Source organism: Pelodiscus sinensis, chromosome 20, assembly GCF_049634645.1.
Source record: "Pelodiscus sinensis isolate JC-2024 chromosome 20, ASM4963464v1, whole genome shotgun sequence".
NCBI lineage: Eukaryota > Metazoa > Chordata > Testudines > Trionychidae > Pelodiscus > Pelodiscus sinensis.
In genome coordinates, this window is record NC_134730.1 from 2569467 (window position 1) to 2590532 (window position 21066).

The following is a 21066-nucleotide window of genomic DNA, read 5'->3' on the forward strand; positions in this document are numbered from 1 at the left end:
GTCTGGGGATGGGGGAGCCCCTTTGCCCCCCCCCCACTAGGCACCTATGTCCCGGCAGGGCGGGAAGAGGCTTCGCACGCTCTCCCACCCCCAGGCCACTAAGCGCCATGGGGAGCTATGCCAAGCTTCCTTCGCCCTGCCCCCACCCTGCACGAGCATATGGCACGTTGAAGTGCCGCGCGCTCCTCGCAGGGCAGGGAGAGGGCAGAGGAAACTTTCGCGCATTCCCCCCGGCGCCCAGGCCAATCAGGGCAGGGGAGCATGTGACGTCTCCTCCCACCCTGCGAGGAGCCCCTGGCGCTTTTAAGTGCTGCATGGTCCCGCCGGGGCAGGAGGAAGTTTGTGCGCTCCCCCGCCCCCAACCCCTAATTGGCCTTAAGGGCAGGGGAGCAGCAGGGCCTCCACGGGCCGGATCAAGCCACTTGGCAGGCTAGATCCAGCCCGCAGAGGCCCTTTTGCCACCCCTGGCCCACAGGGAAACCTCTGCATACCTGTGATTTTACACGTTGCAGCTAACTCTGCTCTCAACATAAAATCCAGACTCTGGACAAGGCTAAGCCCAGAACACAATGAACGGATTAGACACGAGCCCACGGTTTTACTGTCTGCAATCCACGTTGCATTGACAAGGTTTCATTTTCTCTCTTTCAAAACGCCACGCTGGGGAACGAGAGAACAGGAACAGCCTCTGCTACATAGCAGGCTGCAGCGCTGTAGGCTGCAACGTGCCTCTTAGGGAAAGAGTTTTACTAAGGTTTGCCATGGCTCGGTTTCTTTAATACAAGCGTATAAACACTAGGGATGCCAATGTGTAGCCGACTACACGATTAACCAATAAGCCCGGGCTTATCAGTCAATCCTGTTGACTACATGCACTCCCCTCCCTTGCTGCTGTGGTATGAGAGGCAGCAGGAGGGAGAGGGGGGAAAGCAGGAGCTGGTGCCCACAAAGAGCTGTCTTAAGCCAGCTTCCCACAAGCACCGGTTTCACTGTGCTGCGGGGCAGGAGAGGCAGGGGCGGCTCTGTGGATATCAGCGCAGCCTCTGTCCACAGGAAGTTCAGGCCCCCATGGACAGGGCCTGCTGCAGCCCTGCACTGGTGCCTCTGTATCAGAGGCGGCAGCAGTAGCACGGGTCAGCAGGTGGAGATGGTCTGCATGGGAAACTGGTTTTTAAACTGGTTCCCCTCGCAGACTGGCCCCCACCTGCCATTCGGCGCTGCTCCTTCTGATACAGTGGCAGCTGCGCGAGGTGGCTGGGGGTTCCCAGAGAATTGGGCCAGGAGTGCACTGGCTGCTGGCCCCTACCCCGGGGACTATCCCGTAGTCACGTAACTGCTAAAATGTGATGCAGTTACACAAGTATTCAATTACACACTAACACACACAAACTTTATATACTAGCAACAATACAGTTGTAATCATTGGTCAAATGCTTATAATCAGATCTTGGAAGATCCTTTTCCATGCCAGGATGGCAGAGTAAACCCCTAAAAGCCTGTCTTTTAATACACTATAATCAACAAGTGATGTCATCACCGGACCTTAGCTAAAGCCAGATGAGGCAGCGAAGGGCTGAACCCGATTCTGGCCCAGTCAGGATTAGTGGCTGGACCCCTATCGTCAAAGTCTTCCTCTTCTTGCGTGTGATACAGCAGTTCCATGGCCCCATTCCTTGGGAACAATTCTCACCACAGACATGACAAAGCCACTACACCAAGTCTTTCTGATGGCATATTTAGCCACAGAGCAACACGTAAGGAATCCACCGAAAGCTGACAAGATTCAATCACTGACAGCTGTATGCACAGAACAATGTATATATCAAAAGCAATCGTTATGAACTTGGAGTAAAACTAGTCACCAGGCCTATTGTTTTCCAGGGATGATGCTCTCAAGCAAGAGAGAGCTGTCACCCATCGCTCCTCAGCCAGATAAAGCAAGTTTCTAGAGTAAGGCAAATATGAGCTCCTTTCACAACAGCGTCACAAGGAGCGAAGGCACCTCTCATTCATAAACAAGAGAATCTCAAATAGGAGCAGGGAGGTTGTGTTCTCTCTGGATTTGGCACTGCTGGAATCCTGTGTCCAGCTCTGATGTCCACCATTTAAGAAGGATGCTGATACACTGGGGAGGTTCATAGAAGAGTGTGACGGCGCGTTGGGGGTCCCCCGTCTCCTGCACCCCGAAATGGCACAAACAGACTGCACCAGCCGGTGGAATAGAGGAAGTTTATTGCCTCTCCAGGTTACAGCACAGCACAGATGTAGTCTGGTCACAGAGCTGGGCTAGGATGCCTCAGGCCCCCTTGAGATGGGGGAGACTGGGCCCCTAAATTCCAGCCCCTTTCCCTAGGCTGTCTCTTCCATGCTTCCAGCCAGCAACTAACTCCCTCTCTTCCAGCCCTGCCCCCCAGCCAGGGCAGCCTTCCACCTTCCTTTGTTCCTCTCCATGGGGGGTGTCTGGCCATACTGGTTTGCATAGTGACTCATCCTGTTTTGCTGGGTCATGGTACCCATGGCATCCAGTGGGGGTTACCCCAGAGCCAGCAGCATAGAAACCAGCCAGGTACCCCCACTACGTCACAAAGAGCCACAAGAGTGATCGAAGGAATAGACAACTGGCCTTGTGGTGATATGCACAAGAAGCTCCATCTATGTAGCTCAACAAAGAGAAGGTTAGCAAGTAGTTTGACTGCAATCTGTAAATAGCTACATGGGGAATAAATATTGGATAGTGGGTTCTTCTATCAAGCAGAGAAAGGTCTGACATGAGCCAATGGCTGAAACGTGAAGCTAGACAAAGTCCAAAGAAATAAGATGTACATTTGTAAACAGATGTACAATGAACTATTGGAACAACCGGCCCAAGTTCATGGCGGAGTCTCCATCACAGAATGTTTAAATCACGACTGGATGTTTTGCTAAAAGCTCTGCTCTGGGAATTATTGGAGGGCAGTTCTCTGGCCTGCGTTATACAAGAGATCAGACTAGACGATCATATTTGTCCCTTCTGGCCTTGGAAGCCGTGAATAGTCTACCCTTGCCTCATCCCAGAACAGTCAGTGCAAAATCATCCGGGACAAGTGCAAGTGAGCAAACCCTTTGGAAGTGGAAAGGACCGTGACAGCAGGCAGGAGATCCCCAGGCTAGGAATATGGACAGAAGAGTGTTCCAGGATAGCAGTATAGGGAAGGGGACTCTGCATCCCGAGGAATCCCCTTAAGGAGCAGGGGGCTTCCAGTGATGTTTGGATCCTTGTTCTTGTGAAATGAGCCAGCTCCACACTGGACTGATCTCTGGGGAGAGCGTTACTTTATTAGCTAATAAAGATAACCATTGGTAAGCGAAAGGCCAAGTCCACATTTATAGTTTCCTTTTGGATGAAATTAGGGAGGTATTGCTGTGGGTTGTATTGCTGCCATCACTTTCGCTCATTTCTAGGCAAGTCTCTGATCTTCCCTCAATACGCTTATAATAGAGTAAGCACTCCCAAGTGCCGTGTAGCCCCAAGAGTGGAGGTCTGAGATAAAACTGGCAAGCTGGGACACACTGCAGAGGATGGGTAAATGCTGAGAGTCAGCCGTGACAGGGGCTGGATATCCCAAGGGAATAATGCAAAGGGATCTAGGGTTGGCATGTCTCACTGTTAACCTGGAAGATAGACTTAGGACTGGCACAGCCCAGAAGTGGGAACCCAGGGGTGTCAGGCAGCAGATCCCCAGACACAAGTCAACAGACTCCTTCCCGCTGGAAACAGGAGGTAACAAGGTGACTCACAGTCCTGGGTGCTCTGAGAACTGTCTCAGTAACCAGTTATTTCCTGCACCTTGTACCTAATTAACCATATTTTCCTTATTTCTATGATCTGAACTAGGGAGGTTAAAAACCATGTCACAGGTTAACTGTGTAACTGCTCAAAAGTTCAGCGGTTACCCGCTACCCACGCTGCGGGCTCTGCAGTATAATGAGCCCAAAGCGACACCTCTCTGGGAGCAGGGCCGCTGTGGTGCCCGAGGAGGCGGCTTTGCTGGGCAATGAAGCCACGTCCCTGGGAGCAGAGCCAGCACCCCCTTGCCCACCTGGCTACTGAGGGGCTGGTATTCCTCCTGTCTGCGAAGGAATCGAAATACGGTGTCATGCCAATAATTCAAGGAGGAACCTAGTGCTTCCGTATAAAGGCATAATGATAATGGCGCGTTTGAAGTCAACGTAGCAGCCAGGAGATCAGGCTATAGTGACAAAGAAGAGCTCTGTGGCAACTCGAAAGCAAGTATGTGACCTCACCCACCCGGTCTCTCAAAGAAGGGTCTCCAGATCAGAGCTATTCCTTCGGGGAGCTTCTCCAGGCAAGTATGCCACAGCAGGTAACACTGCACAGATTCATAATCACACTTACGCTGCCCTACAGACCATTTGCCAGGGGTACAGAACAGCCGGAATCTGCTCCCGGCAGCCGCACCTTCCACTTCTCACAAAAATATGGGGAGCTGCTGAGGATTAAACCTAACGTGCAATCAATCTTAGCACCGTTCGTTAAACTAAATCCAGTTTGTGCCGCTCGTTTAAGAGACTGGCATAGACTCTACCAGATCACAAAATGAGAGAGATAAAAGACCTAACAGACATAGCCCATCTCCTCCTTAAAGACAATTAACCCTTTGTCCTTCCCACACACCAAGCTGGCAACTATTATACTGACACTAGACAATGCATGTGTGCAGTGGAGTTGTAGTCATGTAGATATTAAAATCACGCTTCCCATCAAATGGCAAAGCTGAAATTAGCTACATGTAAATAAAAATGAAAGCAAGAAAAGCTTTTACTGTGCTGTCTTCAGAGACACATTCAAAACACACACCCCATCACGCTGCTCCTTTAAACTGAGGTATCGTACCTTATCACATCCGGCTCTGTGCCATCATTCTTATAAGATGCTTGAAGTTGTCTCTGCCGCGTGAGAAGGTCATCCACTAAGTTTTGCCTTCTGTCCCCCTCCAGCTGCGTTCTAGAGGCAGGTTAAGGGCCAATCACAGAAATAAAAGCATATTTAAAAGTTATATTTCCAACGTTAAAAGCATCGCTCTCATAAGTCACCTCTTAGTGCAATATTGAAGCCAGTCAGGAAAAAAGTATTTGTAAAGAGCAAGAGATTAAAGTAGACATCGCCCTAAAAGCACACCCCTTTTCACTTGACAAAGATTTATAAACACTCTTCATTGATAAGACAGTCGGGCTGCATGGCTTTTAAAAGCAAGAGGCATAAATTAGTATAGCATCGTCTTCACAACTTAACTATAAAACACAGGGGGTCACCGCCACTTTACCAAAAGGCCTCTAGCATAAACCCATTTCTGCAATTTACAATACCTTAAAGAAAGAAGAAATCATGATTTGCCTTGAGAAAGTGATCCAGAGAGCACAAACTGACGGGGACAGGGGGGAGTTTGGGTTTTTTTGCACACTGAATTAATGTAAAAATTGAGAGCAGTAAATGCCCCCCAAAAAAATCAAAAATCACTAAGCATATGATTTGTTCTACAATTTAGTCCGCATGCAAAAACAAGACGTAGAGAGTTTAAGTTTAACAGAACAAAGAATGAGTCTTCCTACACCTGCCCAGTACATAGCACATTTTAAGTGCTACTACAAAATCACCACCACCAACCCACCAACCCCATCCAGTTGGTCAGTTTGATTCAGCAAAGCTCTCAGTATGTTGACTATTTTACCAGGTGATGATACAGACCCTAGTCCCTCCCTAGCTCACTAGCTGGTCAGCAAAAGACGTTATTTAAAGGATGCTTCCATTTACAGAATTATAGCACTCGCGCTCCCCAGTAGCAGCTGAAGGAGGACTTGCTGCTTTTGAAGAAAATGACTCAATTAATTCATAGCCTTAGAATGTAACATTTCTGAGAATGCTGCTGCGCTTCAATTTTTTAAATTTTATCAACTCAGTGACACCCATTTTAAGGGGGCTTAGTGCCCTCTCTCGAAGCAGAGTTGTAATTTGAGCAGGTGCATGGCTTGTAATTTGAGTTGTAATTTGAGCAGAATGATTCCTATTTGCTTTCTTACATAGCAGTGCCATGTATCTGCTCCCAAGTGATATTCTCAAATGGAAGGATACTCGTATCCCTGCATTCAGTGCAACATTCTCAAAGTTCAAGTTCCAATGAAAACTGCTGGCTTGTTGCGGCTAAATACACATCTCAAATCCTACACTCCCGAATCAAATGTGAATACGAGGGTCCAATACGCCCAAGGCCAATGGATCACTTTCATGACCATCATAAACCAGCTTGCAAGTAAGGTGCCTTCAAATGGCTCCTGGCTATGAGCACACGGGAGACATGAAACAGACAGACTGGACAACACAGAGGCACACAAAAAAAACAGAAGGACAATCTGGCACTAGCAATTACTCCCTGAGAATTAAGGAACAAGGAGAAGCCAATGATGTCAAGATAAAAAAGGTAAAACATTTTGAACACAAAGCATAAATAACTTGTGAATCTCACTGTCAATACAGCCAAGAGCTTAGTAGGACTTCAACAAGTACCAGACTTTTGAATGATGTTAGGAGAATGTTCCAGAAAGTAAAGTCTCAGAGGGTTAGCTGTGTTAATCTGTATCTGAAAAAACATTAACACACGAGTGGCTCTGTAGCACCTTAAGAGACTAACAAAAAAATATATAGCTAGTATCTTGAGCTTCCGTGGGCACAACTCACTCCTGCATCTGTGCCCACAAAAGCTCACGATACTAGTCTCTAAGGTGCTACATGACCTCTCATTGTTTAAGTTTTTTTTCCAGAACGTAAAGGTAATTGTCAATTTCAAATCTTTTCTTCTTCATTCAAGACCGATAATTTCATCCTACCTTGCGACAAATGAGCACCCTTGCTGTTTCTCGTATTACACTAGGATTGTAGTAGCTCTTCAAGGGAGACACGGGGTCTCTACCCCCGCCCTGCAAGGGAGCGCTGCATTTAGAGTCAGCTGGCAGTTGACTTTAAGTGCACGGGGTGACCACTTTGAGGCACCCTGAATGGATCAGATTTTCAGATTCTCAGTGTTCAGTGTTTATGAGCATTAGAGCACTCCATGAAAATCACTACTCATTTATGAAAATGTAGGCCGGATATTTAATTGGTCATAGCAGGAGCTAAACAAGTGACCCACTCTATGACAACCGAGAGCCAATTTACTCCACCCCCTGCCCTCTCCCCCCCCACTTGAATTTGGCCACGTGTCTCTATTTTGGGTCAGCTGGACTGGTGCCAGAGATTGTCAGACCCACAGGAATGCTATCAGGCTGCTTTTCCAGCCACGTGCAGGAGCGAGTAGATCAGGACATGAATGGGGAAGAAGTTACACATCCTATCTCTAGCCAACTCTTGCAGCCAAAAGAGCAGAAAACATCAACAGTGCTGTACTTGACCAGAATTTCTGTGGAGTCCCCCTATGGAGATAGCCATGCCCGCTATCCAGCAGCCCTATTTCCCTCCATACCATCTATGGAAGGAGTTCCAATTTTGGGCACAGGCTTCGTGCACGGCCGTGGGATCACACCCCGAGCACAGCCGACCTGCAACTTCTTTTACAACTGAACTGCGAGAAGCTTAAGAAAACACACAGCCCAGTTGTCTCTCCAAATGAGCCTCAGAGCAGCCAGTGTTTCAGAGCGGATCACGCACTGGAGTTGTACCAGCACAATCACTCCAACACTACAAAATGAGTCAGAAGTCAAGATTGCAGGCAACATTTTAGTAGTTGGGCCTCCTAGAGTTGGGGGGAAGGGGAGGCGGGAGGAGAGAGTTAACTGCAGCTTCCTTCCCAAAAGAGTCTGTTTTTCCACCCACTCCCAGGATACTAGAAAACACAGCATGATACTATTTACATGGATACATCTGACGTGTTGATATAGAGCGAAGCAGTAAGTCCTTCAGCTGGTCGATCTTTTCCTTGAGATTCTGCAACAATGACCGGATTGTCACATTAAGCTGAAGGGAAAACAAAGACCAGGTTAGTCATACAAACAGCCATATTCAAATGACACCGCAGAACACTACAAACCACACTGCACATCACGCGAGGATTCCTTCCGACACCGAGAGAAGCCTGCACTGAGAACAACAGATGTGCTGCTACATACAAGCAGTGCTGTTTGGGATTTGTTTACAAAACAATTAGATTTCAACCTTGATTTTGCAACTAGTTATTTTAGAGAACTCACGCTATGAGATTTTTCTGCCAAATGCCCATAAATTCATTCAATGTGCTGGAATATTTTGCTATTGTCCATTAATTTTCTAGTTCTTTATTCCACTTCTTCAGGGAAATATGGATCTCTGCTTTTTCTGTGGCAGAGACCTACTGGCTCCTACATTTTAGTGAAGGTTACTGTTAGAGGTTCAGAGATCCCTCCCGGTGGTTCTCTCTACTTCTCCAGTGGATTTCTTCTCTGATTTCATCTCTATTTAGTGTTATTGCCCGACACTTGTTTACCATCTTTGCCCATCCTTGACTCCTAGACTCTCTGATAATTCATATTCTTGTTGCTCGCATAAGGTTCTTAGATTTCTCTTTTTTTACTGTAAACATAATAAAAAAGTTATTCTCTTCCACGCGAGTGAACACTCTTGCAATGTTCTGGCGCCCTTGGAGTTCTCTCACCCTTTTCACTTTTATTCTGTAGAAAATCTACATTTTTCCTCCACTTGTTTTTCCTTGAGCACTGTTCTCTTTGGGTATGTCTACACTTGCACCTTCTTTCGAGAAAGGGATGGAAAAGCAGCAGAGCGAAATCTCAATTGAAGCGCAGATTTGAATTTCCCACGCTTCACTTGCATATTCACGTTATGGCACTATTTCGAAATAGCACTATTTCGAAAAAAGAAACGCTGTCTAAACACGGTTATTTCGAAAGAAAACCCTTCTTCTGAAATAACTGGTAAACCTCGTTGTAGGAGGAATAAGGGTTATTTCGAAAGAAGGGTTTCCTTTCCAAATAACCGCGTCTAGACAGCCTTTTTTGAAATAGCGCTATTTCAAAATAGCAGCATAACGCGAATATGCAAATGAAACGCAGGAAATTCAAATCCGCGCTTCATTTGCAATTTCGCTCAGTTGCATTTGCATCCCTCTCTCGAAAGAGAATACGAGTGTAGACATACCCTTTGATTCAGCGAACGAGAGGAAAAGCATATATTGCAAACTAGATTCGGCAATCACCCAAGTGACAGGCTTGCACGGGTCGAGAAGGGCCTCTTGCTTACAAGGCAAGAACTGTACTGTGGACGATTACTGAAAGAAAGGCTACATGCACTTCCCCGTGACAGGCAATTCTTGTAACCAGCTGTACTTGGTTTCAGCACAGAGGTGATTGGGCAATTCCAGAAGTGCTTCATTGACTCAGGCGCCTGAATCCACCTTCTCTACTACAACTTTCTCTAGTCACAGCAAATACAATTGATGAGCCTGGCGTTTCTCGAAGTGAGTTCTTGTGATCAGAACAAATATCCCACTGCAGGAAATTTGTTTAAAGCAGCCAAACACCGCCAACACTTATCTTTCACTGTTCTGAGAGCAAATTCCTCTCGCTCCATTAACACACAAAACACGGAAAAATATCTTCAGAGAATCATTGTAACCGACTGTGGAATGTTTTCATAATATACAGGGTACAAAGCTTACAAGGCCAGACAACCGAGACAACACAGGTGCAGCCCTTTTTAGTGTATCATTTTTAATCAGACTGTCATGTTGAATGAGAGGATGAAGTGCTCCATCCAAGCTCTGTCCACACCTGTGCGAAGGTCGGTGTAACTTACATCACTTGGGGTGGGCTTATTCACACCCTGAGCGATACACACTATATTGACCCAACCTGTAGGGTAGCCATAGCCTAAGCTTCTTTGTCATTATTATTTCATGAGAGCTCTCTCTTGGAAGGTGTTTCTCCCCCTCCCTCACTTGGCTAGGAAACCCAAGGACTGTGCTTTCAAAGGACAAGAAATCAGCTACGCTGGTCAAAGTCTCCTGTTTCAATAAAGCCCTAAAATTCCATTTCCAGGACACCCCAAGGGGCAATCTACTGTCCTACGCCAGACACCAATTAGAGAGAACTGCTTACAGGCTTTGGATGATTCCCTGTTCTGGTCACCCCCTCTGGAGCACCTGGCATTGGCCACTGTCGGCAGACAGGACACTGGGCTAGATGGATCTTTGGTCTGACCCAGTCTGGCCAATCTTCTGTTATGCCCTTTTGCTTTAATTACTGACCTCCATATTCCACTTCTAGCTCCCCTTTTGGGTCTGAAGCCCATCCATACAGTAATCAAGCATAAGAACACAACTAATTACATTGGTTTTCTTATTGCTCATTCTTAAGAACTCGAGTTAACTTAAAGTGGAAGGTCCAATCCTGCAAAGATATATGCACATGCCTAGCTTTATATACAGGGTGACCAGTGTGGAGTGACACAGGAGGGGAGGAGGGGCAGGGCACCAGCCACATGACTGCCGCCCCAACAAGCCACCTCCTCATGCCAACTTTAGCCCAGGGGAGGACTGGGCCAATCCCCCTCCAGCCTAGCCCCAGCCCTGCTCTGCCTCCCCCTACTCCGCCCTCTTCCTTCAAGTCCCCTCAAGCGACATGGCTTAGGAGGCTCATGGAGGCCTAGCAGTGGCAGCAGGAAATTGGTTCCTCCACACTCACTGGCTGGTGGGAGCGGAGCGATGCAGCCCTAGCCCACTCCAGTCTCCTGGCTGCCCACCTGCCTGCCTGCACCACCGCAGGGAATCTGCCCAGATTAGCACCCCAAGCCCCTAGCCCTGTGCCTCCCACATCCTAACTCCAGCTAAGAATCCGCGCATGCACACACACACACACACACACACACACACACACACACACACACACACCCTGAGCCCAGGCCTGCCACGAATTCCAGACCCCAAAGCACAACACTCAGCGGGCCCCCACTGGTGCCCAGTCTGCTGCCAACGATACTGCTGGGTGCACACATCTTGCAGGGCCAGGTCTGTTCTGAATAAGTGAAGCAACCGCCAGACCACTAGCATGCTAAGGACATTGGCAGTTCACAGAACCGTCCCTCTGGCACGCATGTCAACACCACACGGAGCTCAGCTCTCACGCCACACAAAGAACAAGCCGGGCTCTCATCGCAAACAGCAGTGCAGTATGATGCCGGCAAGGAAAGGAGAGTAAAAGGCATTCACTCAGCTTGACTCAATGGCTACGTCTAGACTGGCATGATTTTCCAGAAATGCTTTTAATGGAAAAGTTTTCCGTTAAAAGCATTTTAGGAAAAGCGCGTCTAGATTGGCAGGACGCTTTTCCGCAAAAGCGCTTTCTGCGGAAAAGCGTCTGTGGCCAATCTAGACGCGCTTTTCCGCAAAAAAGCCCCGATTGCCATTTTCACGATCAGGGCTGTTTTGCGGGAAAAAAATCTCTGCTGTCTACACTGGCCCTTTTGCGCAAAAGTTTTTCGGAAAAGACTTTTGCCCAAACGGGAGCAGCATAGTATTTCTGCAAAAGCACTGACAATCTTACATGAGATCGTCAGTGCTTTTGCGGAAATTCAAGTGACCAGTGTAGACAGCTGGCAAGTTTTTCCGCAAAAGCAGATGATTTTGTGGAAAAACTTGCCAGTCTAGACACAGCCAATTTCTTTGGGATGCCAACGCTTTATTTGCTTAACATTTAACACACACAGAATAGTAAGAATAGGTAATGAAGCGACACACAACGCAAAATAAACCACAAGCTAACTTCCCCTTTGAGTCTGTAAAACTGTGCATGTGCTTACATCTTGACAGGACTTGGTGTATACTGAGTGGGTGAAAAATACTGAATTGCCTTCTCTTCCAGAAAGGTACCCAATTTTGATAGAATTAACTAGAAAACCTAAATTAAAAGAGATGTTTACAAATACTAGCTCTTTCAGGAACATAGGATACCTTAGTTGAATTTTCACCATTTCTTTGACATCGGTTACGTTCCTGGATTTTTTCAGCAATCTCTTGTGCAATGTAACAGGTGGAATCGTACATCGACAGCCTGTAAACAGAATGTTTTCAGATAGCTAAGATAATTCTCTCCAGTCATCTCTGTGTCGAGAATCTTGGTTTGAGTCTCTTCTCTCAATCAAGGGTTTAGGGCAGGGATGGGCAAAATATAGACCGTCTGACATTTCTGTCCAGCCCACCTGACTCTTGGCAATTGAAGAAACTACTTTGGCTGCTACCATGGCAGGGGCTGGAGCACCAGGCCCTTTAAATTGCCACCAGAGGGCAGGAGGCACTGAAGAACTGGCTGGGGAAGGCTAGCACCCCCACCCTTCCTACTAAGGCATCATCCCTTCCGGGATCCCCCCAACCTTGCTCTGGATAACAGCTGACTTCACCTCCCTTGTTAATGCCCATTAGAGATTCTCTTCTTCACAAAATTTCCTTTTTTCGTTTACACTTAATTTTACTAATGAACAGAAGCTGTAAGTAAAAGTTTAGCATTAGTGTTATTAGAAGGCAATTTATATTGCAAACTGTAAGACAAGCTTTGGATACACGTGTATTCAGGTAACTAAGTGTAATTGCTCTGGTGCATGAAGCGCATAATGGGGTCTTTCAACAATAGATGGTGAGGTAATTTCATTAAGAGAGTAGAAACATGTGGTCTGTGACAACTTACCAAAATTCATGGTGTGGCCCCACTGAGAAAATTATTGCCCACCCACAGTTTAGGGAGTTTATCACTCAAAAAAACCACTCAGTCCTTGAAATATTAGGATAAAGCTAAACACAAAGCAGATGCAAGAAACAGGCCTGCTTAAAACCAAAACCAAGATACCGGTAGGAGTGCTTCCGACAATCTAGGATTACACACAGGCTAGGTGGTGTCATGTCAAACAGTCAGAATTACTACAGATCCCAGGACAGAGGGGGATTACACGCCTGCTACAAGCCTCAGAGAGAGTTCAGCAAGTTACTAAATGCAAACATACTATAGTGACACCCAACCCCTATCTCCCCAGGGATTTCTAATGGGCCCATCACAGGGACGATATGAAAGCACAGGACCAGTGAATGTACCTCTCAGCACAGGATTTAAGTGGTGATGTACTTGTGTAGTTAGTACTGGTCCCCAGCACCCTTCCCACCAGGCCTGTTCTGGCCTCTCTAGTCATGTTTGAACTTTGCTGCCCTGCTCAGACGGCCAGGACACGCCCTTGCAGGGTTTTTTGAAAATGTAAAGTCTCCTTCCTGTTTGCTTGGGGTAGTATGTTCTCAGCACACCCCTCTAGCTGGCCATGCCTGCTCCGTGCATCAGGAGATCCCTGCGTAGAGCCAGGCCAAGGTGCTAGACCCCACCAGCATTTGGGGAGAGGAGGCCGTGCAGCCACGATCAGCATGTCCGCAGATGCAGAAGGGAAAGGAGCCAGGACCAGGATGCAGCGCAGGGTCCAAGTGAACAGGCTGCAAAATGCCTGCCTCAAGGCACGCACCTCGGGGCCATCCAACACCAGGCTGGGCGTGCGGGGGAGGAGCGGGCTCTGCGCGGTTCGCACCCCTGGGGAGGGGAGCCACGGGCAGGAGCGGGCGGGTTTGTCTGTTCTGTGCGGTACCTGCGGACAGCGGCAGCCAGAGGGGAACGGGCTCGTGTCCGGTCACGTGCCGGGCTCCCCGCAGACTCTGCCGGTACCGGACCCGGCGCCCCTTCAGGAGCCGCGCGCGTCTGCCCAGGTCGGGCCCGGGTCGGAACCGGCGAGGCGGAGACGAGCAACGCGGAGTGGCGGGGGGGGGGGGACTCCCGGGCTCGGCGCACACGGGGCGGGGGCGGGGCGGCCCCGTTCACCGCCCGCAGGAGCCCCCTCCCCCCGGGCGCGCCGCCCTGAGGCGCGAAGCGGGAGCCGAGGCCGCGGGGGCCCCGCATGCCGGGGGGGCTCCCCCCGCAATGGGCCCCGAACGGGGGGGGTCCGGGCCCCACAACCCCCCGCCCCCGCCGCTCACCAGGGGTCCGGAGCCATCCCTGCGCCCGGGGCTGCTCTGGAGCCGGCCGCTTCCGGGCTGGCTCAGCTGCCTACGGCAGGCGCAGAGGCTCAGCGCGGCGGGGGAGGGGGGGCACATCCGGGTCCTGCCCAGGGGGCGGAGCCACACCCGGCCAGGCCCCGCCCCCGCGGGTGGCAGCCCGGTGGGGGGGGCGGAGCGAGGCGCGGCGGTGCCGCCCCAGCCCCTAAGGCTCAGCCCCCCCCAGCATTGGGGCGCTCGCGCTGGTGCTTCACCCCCCCCCCCGGGACCGGAGCGCACAAAGTCCCCAGGCTCGGGGGGGTCAGTGCCCCCCCCCCCTCCCCAGGCACAGCGCCCTGCGGGCGGGCCGGTGTCAGGCGCTCAGCACACGCGCCCCTGGAGACAGACAACGGGCCAGGCCGCCTTGGTCCAACTGGGGACACGTTAGAAAACAAACCGGACCAGGTAGCACCATAGAGACCAGCAAGGGGGTTTGTTGGGTGCTGAGCTTTCCTGGGCCCTAGGGACTAACACAAACACGTAGACGGGCATCGTGAGCTTCCGGGGGCACAAGCCGCTTCTTCAGCTGAACGGAGTTCAAGGGGTGGGTGCAGTTTTCAAATAAACAGCACAGAGAGCAGATGGGGGGGGAGAGGAAAGGGAAAGAAATGATCAATTAGCCTGTCCATGCTAAATGAAGCTGATAAAAGTGCTAAGTACTCTCTTTGTTTGTTTGTATGTCCTTAGGATGTGGAGTACAGCGGGCCATCCAGCCAATGTCTTTGTTGAGACTGTTGTAGGAATCAAACCTGGAACTGAAATTAAGTTCTGTAGTTTCCCGTGGAGCTGGCTTTTGAAATTGGTTTGAAATAATACGGTGACTTTGAAATCCATTAATAAGGCCCCAGGCAAGTGCCTACTAGATTTTCTCTTTGATGCTTCACCCTTTCTGCTCCTTTGGTTGTAGCAATGGAGGGACTAGCCTGGACAGCCCTATCCAGCCTCAGGGGTTGGAGCACTGTATCATCCAGCTCTGTTCAGAGCAGGTCTCCAACACAGAGCTTTGAAAATGCACGTTTTGCCTACGCTCGTCCCACCCACTGCCCCAATCTCTGGGAGCAGTAAGAGATTAAATTTGTAGCAAAAAGTTCCCAGTGTAGACAAGCCCTTAGAGATCACTTCATTTTTCACGTGCTCCTGCAGTACGGGAGTTAGCCCTAGTGCTCCCGCTAACAGTTAAATGAGAGCAGTTTGGGACAGTGAAACTATACTAATTAATTTCACATTTGTTTTTTAGCCCTTATCACTGGCCGGTTCTCTTGAAATATCTGCCTTATATTGGCACTTTTCCCCATAATAGCAGAGTATCAACCAAAAGTAAAATACTGGTAACAATATTTCTTCCTTCCCTGCTGGTAAGAAGCAGGATTAAAATGTTTAAGAGCAAGAGGGGACTCAAATATAAAAGCCTGAGAGGGAGGAAGGCTTCACTGAAGAGGTGAGGTTGGCATTTAGCTCTGAATGCAACAAGGACAAAAGCTTGCAAAGATGATTTCTATGGGCTCAAAAACCAGAAGGCAAAACAAAAATTCCTTTTTTAAACTCAGATATTTTTCAACCTTTTCATTAGTTTGGGGGTGGGGGACTGACTCATGATAGTTGAAGACTTGGGGTTGACAGTCTCGGAGCTGTAGAGGAAGAATTGTTCTATTAGGCAGCCAGATCCCCCTCTCCGGAGACCTTCAAGTAGACTCTGTGCTGAGCGAGGAATCAGCATACGCAGCAGGAAGATGTACAGTCAGCAACACGCATTGGCAAGCAGGTGAGCTACTTGCATTCTGAGCTAGCTGTAGTTTTGCTAGGGCATAGGACTCCATCCAAAGATCTACAGTGGTCAAGACTAGACACCACAGAAGCACAGTGGCCAAGTCCGACAGGCAGGGACACGGTCTTCTGCCTGGTCACCGACAGAGGGGGTGGCTTTGCACAATGTGCTTGCACAAAGCAGCAGTGTTTGTGTTGCAAACATTGCTCGAGAATGTTTATTTGTTTAATAAAACTGTTTCCACTTGTTTTTTTTAATTTAATGGAAACACTCCAAACAAACTTTGACCCTTTTGTGTAAAAGGCCACCTTTCACCTTGCTCTTGGCTGTAAGATCTGGGGGAGAAATGTATCTGTGATTGTTGCTTTTAAATGTGTATGGCTGATGTATAATGTTCACAACTTTACATTAGATTGTAAGCACTTTTAGGCAGAGCCTGTCTCTTCCTAAGTATTTGTACAGCACACAAGCACAGGAGAGCCCTGATGTGATTTGCGGCTTCTGACTGCAATTATGATAATATGGAGAAAACCCAAGGACTAATATAGTGGTAGTGGGAAGTTCTGAATGCAGCATTCATAGAGCTGTGAAACAGGCCTTTCTACCTGAGAAAATCAGGCTGTGTTCTCCACTTACAAACAGTTACATCCAATTGAAGAACTACTGAAATCCCCTAGCCATTACAGCGGCATGGTCAGAGTCCGTGAGATAGATGTTACCGGTTAAGAATGACGTCTAGTATTTTATGATCAATCTATTTCATTTATCTTTTGACTGGCCCCAAATGCCAGGTTAATACAAAATCCCAGAAGGGCCCTGCTCACAGATCATCCCAGAGCACCTAAACTCCTGGGACTAAATTCATGCCTGGCATTACACCACCAAAAAGCAATGGAAATGGGGTTTGCTCTGAACCACCAAAGTGACTGGTTTTCTTCTATTCAGCAGTAGATGCCCCAGATGCTGTTTGCAGGCTGGTGCTGCAGCTGCTTTATTTTCTGGTGAGCTATAAAACCAGCCATCTGACTGCTTGGACTCATTAAGGATCCCATGAGACGTTTTGACAGGCAAGAGATGTTTTACTCTGTCCTGCTCGTTACACCCTGCTGTGGGTAACTGCATTCTGCCTCCTTAAGTCCCACTTGAAATTACTATTGATTGAAAAGTCCAGTTACGACTCTGCATGAGAGTAAGCAGCCATGTGTTAACTGCTTGTGTTGCATTACTGTTTATTGACAAACAACAACCGGGTTCCAGGACTCCATTCAGTAACATAGGGGCTGTGTCTACACTGACGCGATCTTGTGCCAAAGTGGCTGCTCTTGCGCAAAAACTTGCTGCCTGTCTATACTAGCCGTGTGTTCTTGTGCAAGTAAACTGATGTTCTACTGTATAAAATCAGGGCTTCTTGCACAAGAACTGTGATGCTCCCGCTCAGGAATAAGCCCTCTAGTGCAACTGTTCTTGTGCAAGAGGCCAGTGTAGACAGGCAACATGAATTTCTTGCGCAAGAAAGCCCTATGGTTAAAATGGTCATCGGAGCTTTCTTGCGCAAGAGAGCGTCTACACTGGCATGGATGCTCTTGCGCAAAAGCACTTGCCAGTGTAGACGCTTTCTTCTGGAAGAGTTTTTGCACAAGAACTCTTCCGCAAAAGAGTTCTTGTGCAAGAAGCTGCCAGTGTAGACGTAGCCTAAATGTATCACTGCCCCGATGTGGCATGCTTTGCGGTGAGAGGTGTCACAGGAAAAGTTATTGACTTATTCTTGTTACTATTAACTAAATAATGCTGGCTCCGATAATTTACCCTTATCCAGGCACTTCTGCACTCCCCAGCGGGCCACATGAGCACAAGGGCGAGCTGAGATTACCAGCGAGGTCATGCTGCAGCGCAGCTTCGGATGTTCTTGCTTCTTTTTAAAATGCACTCCCCACCACCATGCCCCCCGCAGGCACCCACAAAGGAGCACTGGTATAAGGGGATAACCTTGTGCTCAACCCCAGCGCACGCTGCAGCCACGCTGCAAGTCTGTCGACTTACAGAAGCACCCGATCTCCCAAAGCTCCTTGGGCCCGGAATTGTGTCTTCCTCCCTGTGTTGTACTGTGCTGAGAACACCGAGGGCACCCAGCAAATAAGAGTGTTACTAATGGAGGGGCTCAGGTTAGAGACACTCGGCTCCTCGGCTTCAGCCAGCCTCTCCCACCTTGATCCTGTTGCACGAGCAACAAGCTAACATGTTTTCACTTGTCTGAACTCCTGATCTTATGATAATTACCATTAATGGAATATTTTGACATCCAGACCTGGAGAGCCTCTTAACACTGTACCACCAACAGTCGGCAGAAGGGCAACACCTATTGAGTGACAGCTCTGTGAGCTGGCAAACCTGACAGGCCCCTGCCCTCCCCCCGCCCCCCCCCCCCCACACACACCTGTTTTCCCTCCGTACCTTCCCCCAGCTTCTCCCCGGAAAGCCCTCGGGTAGTGCGCCATTTGTGGACTGTGGGCTCTCCCTGCTCCCACAGCCAAATGCCCTGAGAGTACTCCTCCTTCTGTGACCCCTGCCCCCCACAACTGGCGCTCTGGGTGCTCCTCCAGTTCTGCAAAGCGTGGGAGTTTTCACTGGAGGCGGAGGGCAGGGCTGGGCTATAAGGAAGTCAGGACCCAGCCGAATGTTGACACCATAAATATTTTGGCTGTGGGGGCCTACGCGGGGGAACTCGGCTAAGCTAAGTGAGTCTACGCTGTACAACAGCAGTTTCTCCAGGCCCTCTTGGAGCCAATGTCTTTCCAATAAACTAGTCACCTAGGAACAAAGCCCTAAAAGATTGTGGGGGATTTATCATGCAAGATCTGCTGGGCACCTTTTCTCCCTGTACGATTCATGCTGCAAATACAGCCAGCTATTCCCGTGGGTATTGATGCTCCAGAAGCTACTGGGGGCCACGGAGAGAAACGTTTTATTGCCCTAGCACAAGCCTATTACGGCAGGATTTCAGCTGCAATGACAAGAGGCATTTTCTGCCGCCGTGTGTACAGACTCCCCGCAGCACCTGTTGATCTCAGCACGGGCTGCTGCTTGGTGCTCATGCCCTTGTGGCTAGGTCTTGCTGTGCCCCATGCACCGGACCCCGCCTCGCCCCACACAGTCCTGGAAGGGATTAAGGTGGCCAGGTCGGCCTCTTGGCATCACAGGCTGCACCGGGAAGACGAGCCAGGGAGCGAGGAATGAGTTGCAGGCGGGCTCAGCTGGCCAGGGCCCGTAAAGCCAGGAATCTGGCAACAGGTGGGCAGAAGTTGCTCCCCGAGAGAAGGGTTTGGAGCTGCTGGTCCCAGCAACGGAGGGGGAGGGGACGCCACCTCTGCTGCAGGCCCCGTCTCACATCGTCCCACCCCTCCCCTGCGAACACTCCACGCCTTGCCCCAAGCCCTGCCCCGGCCCCGACTGCACCACTTTGCCCAAACCCCCTCCCTGAGCGATGCAGCCTGGGCGGGTTCGCAGGGGCCCAGCACTGGTAGCAGGGGTTGGGCCTGGCCCTGCACTCGCTGCAGCAGGGGAAGCAGAGCAGCCCAGCCCAGCCTGCTCCCCTGGCTCCCAGCTGCGTCGCTGGGGTGGGGCGCTGCACTTCCTACCTCTAGTGAGTGCAGGGGCAGGCCCAACCCCTGCTGCCAGCACCAGGCCTCCTGCTAATCCCCCAGGTACCCTGGGCCCCCCAAAGTGCAGAGCTGAGGGCAGCTGCCCTCAACCAGCCAATGGATGGGACAGCTCTGCCCAGAGGAGAGAGGGGGTCTGGGCTCCCCAGCAGCGACTGAAGAGCAGCCCCTGTGGCAGTGAATGGGAGGACTGCGGAAGAAAAGCCAATGCAGCCTACTGGAAGGAGAGACTGCTGATTGGCCGGGCTGCAGAGCAGCGAGAGCGAAGGGGCGATGGCGTACAACCCTGGGAAGGGGGGTCACTGTGACAAGCTAATCCCTTGAGCGGCCGGGCGGGGGTAGTGCCGGACTAGTGCTGAGTGGAGCGTCTCATGCCCGTGATTCTCATCCATGGACAGAAGAAGGCCCCATAACTGGTGTGACGCTGGTTAACCAGGTTCGCTCGGAGCGTATTCGGGTCAATCACGTGTGTGGATCAAAGGAACCGTTTAGAAGAGTGTGTCAGGTGTTTACACTTCAGGAGAACTCCTGGGAAGTTCCTTGCAGGGTTTCCACTTGCGAGCTCTTGCCATGCTGCACTAACAAACACGCAGCGTCAACACTCCGGGAACGAACAGGCCAAGCCGGTGGAGGACTTTATCAGAAGAGGAGCTAATCCCAAAGCAAATGCTCAGTGTGGTGATGAGCTAAGGTCAGAGACCCGACATGCATTCCTCACTGCATGCCATTGAAGGAAAAGCCCCATGTGGGCAAAGACACTGCCAGCTTTCCCTTTCTATTTTCAGAAAATGATCCATCGCCCCTGGATTCCAACAGGGCAGAATACCCACGAGAAGATGGAGATCTCCATATTCGGTGAAGTCCTGAGAGACTTTTGGGAAACTGGAAGTTTATTACATTCTCGGTACTATGTGGATTTACGAACTATGACTCCTCTGTTAATACAGTTAAGAACATAAGAGCGACCGTAAGGTCCATCTAGCCCAGTATCCTGTCTGCCGACAGTGGCCAGCACCAGGTGCCCCAGAGGGGGTGGACCGAAGACAATGATCAAGCGATTTGTCTCCTGCCATCTCTCTCCAGCCTCTGACAAACAGAGTCCAGGGACACCACTTCTATCCCCTGGCTAATAGCCTTTTATTATTTTATTTATTAAAGTTACCTGCTTTATTCTCTCAATAACTTTCTTCCTTTTCTTAGCTAATACACGTAGGCTGTGTCTAGACTGGCAAGATTTTATGCAAAAGCAGCAGCTTTTGCGGAAAAACTTGCCAGCTTTCTACACTGGCTGCTTGAATTTCCACAACAACACTGACTTCCTACTGTCTGAAATCAGTGCTTCTTGCAGAAATGCTATGCTGCTCACTTTTTTCTGCAAAAAAGCCCCGATCGCCATTTTCGCGATTGGGGCTTTTTTGCGCAAAACAAATCTGAGCTGTCTACATTGGCCCTTTTGCGCATAGTGAAAAGACACCCCCACGTTCTCCTCGCATACCAGAGCCTAGTAGATTTTGTGTGCTCCAGCCCCATGGTGGGACAGTGGCGGGGGGAG

General features: G+C 49.7%; 1 protein-coding gene and 1 long non-coding RNA gene across 6 annotated transcripts in view; one reads left to right on the forward strand and one right to left on the reverse strand.

Moving 5' to 3' along the window:
* The window catches only part of STX8 (syntaxin 8), a 135499-nt gene extending 121314 nt beyond the window's left edge, over positions 1-14185 (reverse strand). For 3 of the 5 annotated variants that reach the window (XM_075903486.1, XM_075903484.1, XM_075903488.1), the window contains exons 1-4: positions 14037-14185; positions 11988-12087; positions 7911-8005; positions 4895-5005 (exon numbers count right to left, since the gene is read on the reverse strand). In XM_075903486.1, coding sequence (XP_075759601.1) covers positions 4895-5005; positions 7911-8005; positions 11988-12087; positions 14037-14053 — 323 coding nt within the window. In that variant the 5' untranslated portion in view covers positions 14054-14185. Of the gene's footprint in view, positions 1-4894; positions 5006-7910; positions 8006-11987; positions 12088-13651; positions 13775-14036 lie in introns of those variants that run through there. The other 2 variants (XM_075903487.1, XM_075903485.1) reach the window with 2 other exon arrangements.
* Positions 14186-14306: 121 nt separating this feature from the next.
* LOC142819078 (uncharacterized) lies at positions 14307-20674 on the forward strand. The gene is made up of 4 exons (XR_012896775.1): positions 14307-14498; positions 14781-15855; positions 16807-16925; positions 17675-20674. It is a non-coding gene; the product is annotated as an uncharacterized LOC142819078 (long non-coding RNA).
* The last annotated feature ends 392 nt before the right edge of the window (positions 20675-21066 follow it).